This window comes from Vidua macroura, chromosome 10 (assembly GCF_024509145.1).
Source record: "Vidua macroura isolate BioBank_ID:100142 chromosome 10, ASM2450914v1, whole genome shotgun sequence".
NCBI classification, from domain to species: domain Eukaryota; kingdom Metazoa; phylum Chordata; class Aves; order Passeriformes; family Viduidae; genus Vidua; species Vidua macroura.
In genome coordinates, this window is record NC_071580.1 from 25,572,451 (window position 1) to 25,581,321 (window position 8,871).

At 48.1% G+C, this 8,871-nt stretch overlaps 1 protein-coding gene across 4 annotated transcripts in view; it reads right to left on the reverse strand.

The window, feature by feature from the left end:
* The window catches only part of YEATS2 (YEATS domain containing 2), a 48,272-nt gene extending 41,429 nt beyond the window's left edge, over positions 1–6,843 (reverse strand). For all 4 annotated transcript variants that reach the window (XM_053986739.1, XM_053986738.1, XM_053986737.1 and 1 more), the window contains exons 1-4: positions 6,818–6,843; positions 5,934–6,046; positions 2,863–2,960; positions 2,671–2,763 (exon numbers count right to left, since the gene is read on the reverse strand). In XM_053986739.1, coding sequence (XP_053842714.1) covers positions 2,671–2,763; positions 2,863–2,960; positions 5,934–6,033 — 291 coding nt within the window. In that variant the 5' untranslated portion in view covers positions 6,034–6,046; positions 6,818–6,843. The remainder of the gene's footprint in view (positions 1–2,670; positions 2,764–2,862; positions 2,961–5,933; positions 6,047–6,817) is intronic.
* Positions 6,844–8,871: the final 2,028 nt, after the last annotated feature.

Consider the following 8,871-nt stretch of genomic DNA (forward strand, 5'->3'; position numbering starts at 1 on the left):
TCAACTATCTAAAACATTCCTTTGAAAACAACCTCTTCCTGTGCAGCCACCTCCAGTTTCACCACACACAGGAAGGCCACAGCTGCCCAGCTCTTGCAGGCAAGCAGGGTAGGTAAGTGCATCAGGCTCTTCAGCTTTGATACTCATTGGCAGCTTTGTCAACACCTATGAGGCAAGCTACACCCTGTCTGCTCCCAAAGCTTAACAGGGAATAAGTAATAATGTGTTTAGGCATGCTTGCAAACTTTCCTCAAAACAGATTCTTAGAGCTAATCTTAGATCCTCCTAAACCTGCAAGGGGGAGGACAGGGCAGGCAAGTGTTTACATCTCTCTTGTTTTTTTCATTACCATGACAAAGGCCCTTCTTTTTCTCTTGCATTTGCTTTTTACTTCCTAAGTAGAAGGAAAACTCCATCAACTCAAAACAACTGTTCCCATGCCACTTCTTGACCCAGGCACCAGACCTCCCTGTCACTTGGGTTTGAGGATGAACCAAGTCAGCAGGAACACCCCTGTGCAACAGCAGAGCACTGACAGCCTCCGTTCAGCTCCTGCAGCCACAGCTCAAGGAGGCTTCTTCCCTGCCCAAACCACCTGCATCAGTCAGACTGGAACAATTATTCATGGGGCATGTCACAAAGGAAAACAAATCAAGAAACTGACTTGGGATTCATTTGTTGCTTTGTTTGTTTTGTTACCTTTACAGTTTTATTGTTAATCCACATTAAATTCCCTGATTCAGAATTCTGCCAACATGATTGAGGGGGAGGCAGACACCAGCATCATTATAGAGCAGCAGAACTGCCCTCAAAAGGTTGTAGCAGGAGTGGAGTTACAAACATTGTCCCACCTCGACCTCTGAAGGAGCATTCCAGAACTTCCTTTAAATTGTCCATTACATGCACGAGCAGAGCAATTACCAACTCTCAGTTACCACCTTGGGAGAGTTAAAGCCATTTATCCAAGAGCAGGGACACAACACACAGCCTGGCCAAAAAAACCCAAAGTCCAAACCAAACTCGTCTCCTTTTGTTTTACCTCTAGTCAAGTAAAATGACTAACATCTTGTCCAATAATTTGTGGGAAAACATAATAAAACACAACCATGAGGAATCCCAAGCCTCAAAATGCAGTAGCATTGGGTTTGAGAACTGTTTATATTTATGAGAACAGGTCAGGAACTTGCAAATCATCTTCCCAGAAGTTCTGAATTAAACTGCAAAGATTCCTATTCTACCAGAAGCAGAAACAAGACAATCTTTCACTGCCTGGTCAAACATACACGAGCCGCAATTAAAAACAGACAACAAAGAAAATTGAAATCAGCAACAATTTCAAAATAAAGGAAAAACTGATTTAACCTGTGTGCAAATCAGGACTTAAAAAAAAAAATGTAATCAAAGATACAGCCATAAACTCATAAAAACTAGTGGAAAACTAAATAAAGCAAGGAGGCAGCAGTAAGTTTTGTGAACACCTCAAAACAATTACAGCATATATTTTTTCTGGAAAGTGTGAAAATCACCAGGGAAAAAAGCAAATACCCTACATGGCAGAACAAGAACAAGGAACAGCACAGCTCCTGCAGACACATGATGACAATGGACAAAGGCATTATTAGAACTTAGGTCACATTCTTTAGCTGCCTACACAAAAATTAAAGGGGGCAGAGAGATCTCCAAGCCTCCCAAGGCTACCACAACCTTTTCAAACTCCAGTTGCTCAACTCAAGTTCAGAGAGGGAAAAACAAGCTGAACCTTTTTGTTTTTACCTCACTCCAAATCCTTTGAAAAGCACAACAGGAAAACCAGGAGCAGCACTGAGAGCAACTGCTTGGAAGAGAAATTCTTACGGGACTAGAGTGAAACCCATGTTCGCAGCACCGATCTACAGCTTCCAAAAATCACTGGAAATCAGATCAACTTGTACTGAAAAGACGGTAACAAAATGCCTACATTGATAATGAACTACATGTCATTTGGGAGTCTGTGCAGTCATGAACACCCTTCAATTAGCAGTCATTAAGGGCAGAGTGCTCAGAACTGGGGTTTAACTAACAGGGTTTGAGGTTTTTTTAATCTTGTGAAATTTTAATCACTCTGTGATATCTCCTTGATTTATCTCCTGCTTTACTGCTGCCATCAGTCTGTTCACCAACCCATTAACAGACTGACTGCCAGGGCAAAGGGAAGATGGTTTCACAGCACTGCCCGAGACTCAAGCAATCTTGAAATCTTTATTATTTTTCTTTTTTCCTGAGAAGTCCCCAAATGCATCTGCTGCCACTCTCCTCCTGTGAAATGGGAAAACATACTCCACACTTTTCATGGCTTTGTAAGGACAAACTGTGCAGTGTCTGAGAAACAAGACAATGCTCTAAGGAAAAAACTGAGGATGAAAAAAAAATGCAGAGTATTTCAGAAACCAGAACCAGGGGCTGCTGAACAACTTTGCAACTCTCCTTGGAGACTCCTCTTTGCCAGGTACCTGAGGCCCAGCAGATGATGCAAAGGTCTCCTCTCCCACTGCCACCCCACTTGCAGTTTGTATTCCACTATTTGATTCAATCACATCTTAACACCAAACATCAGCTGAACAGCCACTGAAACTCTACGCCTTCCTTTGCAAAGACTCCCTGAAGTCTTGTTATTCCCAAAGTAGTTTTTACCTCTCCAGCTTTGAGGAGGCCAGCAGAGGCATAATAGTTAGCCACAATGCAGGCACGCAGCTTGTCCATCATCCTCCTGGCTTCAATCAGGCGCTGCAGAAAGGAAACACAGAGTAATGGTCAGCACTGCAGCAATCCCCCATGCCCCAAACACCAAGATCTTAGGTATTTATAAGAATAAAACCTTTATACCTGATCTATAACTTCAATTTCATGTTCTTTACTCTTCATTTCGACGGCAAACTGTTCCTTTATAATGGTCTCAATCTTCTGCACAGTAACATCTCGAGCTGTACAAGGCCACACATGGAAAATAAAGGAGGAAGTATTTACATTTCTATTTTTGAGGTTCCATTTGAAAACAGAAAGATCAGAAATCACTAGAGTGAGAAGTGAAGGGATAGTAAGTTCAACACACACAGACACACATAAAGGGAAGGATCATTTTCTTTCAAAAAAAATGTTATGTCTTAACAAAAACCACATGTATCTTTAAAAGCCAACTTATGTGGAGAGCTATTTTTCCCTTTTTAGGTCTGAGATGGCAAATAACAGCAAATGGGAAGAACAGGGCCAGTTTGTTTACTTCTGCCCCAGTAAAGCTGTAAACAGTAAAAGGAAAACTCCACGGTGCAGGCCCAGCGCAGTCGCCACTGCGATTGCGCCGGGGTGAGCTGGAACACCACGGACATTCTTCTCCTCTCCTTGGCCAGATCCACATCCAGGAAATTTACACCACCTCACAAAGGAAGAATAAAGCAAACTACATTATCAAAAGCTGGTCTACCTCTTACAAAATCATCTTCCAGCAGAGCAGACAAAAAAATTTAGCCTTCCAGCAGGAGTTTATTGACCTTGGTGGAAACTATGTAGTTTAGGATTTCAAACTGTACAAATATGTTACAGCAAATTAGTAGCTGAGAATGGAATTGGCATATTATCATATTTTTCGAGTATATGTATAAACATAAGAACTATTCTTTTTGCTCTACACCTACTGTAGACTTTAATATCACCCTTCATTTAGGGCACCTCCATCATACCAAGGGGTTTCAAACAACTGTTTTCAGCAAATTCTAAGTTAGAACCTGGCAAAGCAGGAATTACACTTCTAGAAGAAAGCCTGGAAAAGGTGCTCCAGCCTGTGTCAGCAATGGAGTGACCCCAGAGTGAAGCAGATCAGCAAAAGAGCCTGGTTTTCCCTGGAAAAAATCTCACATTGTTTCTACATGAAATAGGAGGCAACAGCACAAAGACTTTGGCTTGAGCTTCAGAGGAAGCATATGTCCTCCTAAAAAGTACAGATCTTTTTGAAGAGGTTTCTAGTATCTCCGGAGAGAAGGGAAAGAAAAGCAAGTCATAGCTTTGCTGGCATCTTCCAGATAGCACAGATAACTTTACTGTCTGATCAGGTACATACATACAACAGGAGTGAGGCAACTGATGCCTCTATATGCAACAGGGGTATCCTAAATAATTTTCTTTCTTTCCACATACATATATACACACAGGCATATATATATGAGTGTATATATATATTTTAGGACCGGAAGTAGTTCAAGCCTACATTAAAACACAATTATGGTTGAATCTGCATGAGTAAGACAAATTAAAAACCAGAGGGATATAATTTACCTCCAGCCACAAACACCATGATGAGGAAATTCTCATGTAAGGCTATACACTTAAAATAAACCTAAACAGATTAAGGCATGAAAGGTATGGTTCAGAAAGGGACAACTGCATCTCTTTCCAAGGCTGACGTCATGCCACAGCAGCATCAGGATGATTCAAGCACTTTAGGATTTGTGGTTATATTACAGAGGCTTTTAAGAACACTCTATATTCATTTTTTTCCCAGCTTAGTGTCAACCACAGTACCTCATTAAGATCATGATAGTGAAATTTGTGTAGTTAAGGAATTCTAGTACTGAGAGCTGGAGATCTTCCATGAAAAGAAGAAAGAAGCCAATTTGGAGGAACCTCCTGAAAGCAAAGTTCACTTTGGCAAGGACAGTTTTCCAAGGCCCTGAGACTCTGCCTGCTCATCATCAAGACCTTCTGAAAAGTTGCTTCAGAAGCAGATTAAAAACCTGTCCCAGTCCCTGGGACATGCCAGAACAGAGCGTGGTGGCTTCTGGCAACCAAGCAGGGCAGGCAGCTGGGAGTGGTGACATGGGCAGCTCCAGCACAGCTGCACCAGGCCCCCACTGGCACGGCCCCTGCCCCACGTGGCAGAGAGGACCTGCCCAGCAACACATTCAACCCAGAGTTCAGCCTCTTCAGACCTGTCCAGCTGTAGAGCATCCTCCAAAACATCATCCACTAAGCCATCCTCTGTTCCTCTCCAACTGGCAGCTCTATTCCTGGATCTTTTTCAGAGCCCACAGCCAGCCTTAGTTTTCTCACCTCCCTGTTTGTCAGCTCTTCCCATCATGATCCTCTCTCGCTAGCTGTGCTATGCCAAAAATCACTAGCCTACTCCCTGCCCCTGGGGCAAGCAGCTCTACTCTCATTTGCCCAGAGAGACTGCAACCTGTCCCAGGCACTGTGCCAACAGGCTGGTTCCCAAAGCAAGCATATCCAAGCGTGCCAAATGCAAACCTACTCACCCAGCTACTTGTTCCACTACACTTCTTTATCCACCTTTCCTTCAGTCATGCTCCTGTTCCTCCTCTCTTGCATGTTTCCAAGCCCCTTCCTTCTCCCTAAATTATCCTTTCTACACTTCAACAAAGAAGCTTCTTTCTGCTTCTTCTATCAGCTCGTGCAAACATTTGTCATCTTCCAACAGCCAATGCATGTACTGCAGGGTTGTGCATCTCTTTTACCCTCCAGGGTCATGGATTTTTTTTCTCTTCCCCATGCTGTACTGTGACCTCTATCCCCCAAAATGTAAACAACCTGCCAATCTTTCCCAGAGCACACTTCAGCCACAGAACAAATACACAGGCTGGAGAACAACTCAGCATGGGAAGATGGACTGTAACTATTATAGGAAGTAACAGGAACCAAAGTGCTGGACAGCTTGTGCTCCATCTCCTATCATGCACCAAATGCTGCATCCTCACACCTTACTTCTGGTTCAGATAGCAGGAAGGGAGGACTCCACATAAGATACATCTTCATTTGGCTAGACAGAGGTATCACTACTTGCCTTGCTCAAAATCTGTCCTTTGCTCCTAACTCCTACCCCAGCCTTTTCCTGGCCGGTTTACAGACAGCACGCACATCCACAGAATTTCCAATCCCACAGCTCCTACCTGACTGTTCGGCTGCTTTGTGCCGCTTGCTGGGATGTGTGATGGTGATCTCCTCATAGTCGGGGTCCTTCTCTGCAATCACTCTCTTGATCCCAGACATGTTCTCTACTCCACTAGCAGGAAAAACAAAAGCATTAACCTTTCCCACAGTGACCATCAGGGCAGGCTTCAACCTCTCACCATGTGGAGGCCTGCGGTGCACCCCTCAAAAGAGAAGGGGCACCTCTCTAGTTGGGGCAGTGATCATCACACAGGTTCACAGCTGAGAGCTGGTTCTGCTCTGCACAGCCCAGGAGCTTCAAATGCCTCCTAATGCCTGTGGCTCACCAGAGCCGGGGTGCCCACAGCCCCAGCGGAGCTGCAGTGTTCGAGCCCCGTGTCCCCCCCGGCAAAGGGCTGCCAAAGAGCCCCGTGAGCCACGCTCGGGACACCACCCGCGACCCCAGGAGAGCGGGGCTCCCTCCACACAGGCACCACCGCCCGTGGAAGGGGAATGCTAGGCACCCTAGGTGCGTGGGGCCAGCGGAGGGGCCCAGCTGCCTCGGCACCAGCCCGGAGCTCCCCGCTGCGGGGTCACGCTGTCCCGTTCTGGGCTGTCCCTAGCCCAGAACGGTTCAACCCGAGCCACGACGCTGCCCGGGAGGGGGCAGCGAGTACCCCCGAGACGGGAGCACAGCGGGGCTCGACCCGCAGGCGTGAGGCGGCGCGGAAGCCGCCGCGGGGGGCGCTGTCGGCGGTGTCGGTGCCGCCCCGGGAGCGAAGGGCGGAGCGCTGCCCGCGGCCGGTCCCACGTGCGGCGTCGCCGCTCCCCTCCCCCGCCGCGCACACAAAGCCGCCGCCGCGGCCGCGCTCTTTCTCCGCGCTCCGCCCGCCCCGCCGCTCACCGCGCTCTGCCGCCCGGCCCGGCCCGGCCCCGCCGCCTGCACCGGCCGCCCCCGCCCGCCGCGCCGCCCGGGGCGCTCAGCGCCGACCCCCGCCGGGCCGTCCCGCCGCCGCCGCCGCCGCCGCCATGAGCGCAGGGCCGAGTGCCGCCCGTCACGGCCGGGGCGGGCCCGCGCAGGCGGCCAGCGCGCGGGGGGCGGGGCGACCGCGGGCAGGTGCCGCCTCACGGCCCGCACCGCCGCACCCCGTGCGGCCCGGGGCGGAGCGACCGAGCACAGGCTGTGGGCAGAGCGGGCGCTCGCCCGCGGCAGCAGAGAAACCGAGATGGGCGACGCGGTCGGGTTCCTGTGTGGAGAGACGAATGCAGTGATTTGATCCTGACCTGCTGCTTGGAATAATCGTGTTTTAACGTGTTAAAAGACCTGAGGAAAAATTTTTGTGTGGAAGATATTTCACGAAAGGATGATCGAGGTGCTGAAGTGTGTTCAGAGAATGGCAACGGAGTTTGGGAAGAGGCTGGAGCACAAGTCCCGTGAGGAGCAGCTGGGGGAGCTGGGGATGTTTAGCCTGGAGAAAAGGAGGCTCAGGGGGGAACCTTATGGCTCTGCACAGCTCCCTGACCAGGAGGCTGTAGCCAGGTGGGGGCCGGCCCTGCTCTTAGGGAACAAGGGGCAGGATGAGAGGACATCGCCTTAAGCTGTGCCAGGGGAAGGTCAGGTTGGACATTGGGAGGAAATTCTTCACAGAAAGCGTGATTAGGCATTGCTATGGGCTGCCCGGGGAGCTGGTGCAGTCACCTTCCCTGGAGGTATTTTAGGAAAGACTGAATGTGGCACTTACTGCTGCGGTCGAGTTGTCAAGGTGATGTTCAGTCATAGGTTGGACTCAATCTCTGAGGTCTTTTCAGCCTAATTAATTCTGTGATTATGTGATTAGCAAAAGACCCAAGAAGGGAGTCCTAGAGTGATTGAGGTCCAGACAGCAGGAGCTCACAGCATGGAGTAGGATGGGAGCCCTGGCCTACCCTTAGATAGGTTTCAAAAAACCCTTATACTTAGTGCTCATCATACTCCATATTCTCAAATCGGAGCTAAACCAATGCCATGCGTGCAGTTAATGCCATAGTTTGTGTTTGGTTCTGACCAGGCTGCAATACCTCTGTCAGGTGCAGCTAATGGCATCAGTGCTATGGTCAGTGGCAGTCTCATGCTTCATGCAGTGAGTCCTGAACCAGCGCAAATTAACATCCTGTTCACTCTTGGATTGGCAAACTTATTTATGAGGCCACTGATTAGCAGGTCTATGCTGAATGTTCAAAGCTTAGCCCTTAAGGTCCTCTTCTCATTTCAGGATCACTACTAATCTTTCTGACACTACTAGCCTTTTTTTCTGCCAAGCAACAGATGTAAAGTATGGCAGATCGATGGAGACTGTTCTTAAACACAAATCAGTATCCTGCTCACCAGGAATGACTGTAATGTAGTTAAATTTTATTTTCTTCCATATTTCTGCTTAATGGAAAGAGGAAGAAGCTGTTCTTAGAATACTGCCACCAGTTGACCGTATTTAAGACTTAAAATATCTTAAGGTGGGCTTTTCAGCTCTCAGAAGTATTTCCATTGCTTTGCAGTCTGTGGGGATTCCCTTTCTTTGTTTTTTCCCCAATTACTTCTTTCTGCAGTAAGCTGAGCTTCTGCAAGCACTGAAGTTGACTGGAAGTTGCTGTTGTCACTGCAGCAAGAGCCACTCGTGGCTGTACCCGAGCCTGGCCACACTGCAGAGCTGAAGCAGTCACTGCTGGCCTGCCACGTTTTCAGTAGAGCTCTGCCCCCTGCAGCCTTGCCCCCTGCTCTGCCACGTGTGCGTGGCATCTTGACATGGCCAAGCCGCCGATTTTAGGAGAATAAACCTACAGGATTCTGTCCAAGCCATGTTTTGCTAGTGACCTTCCCAATGTTTTGTTACCTTTTCCAAATTTCCTATGCTGAGTCCATTCACATTTTCTTCTCATCACAATACCCAGGACTAACCAGTATTTCATATCCCAGTCCCTGCT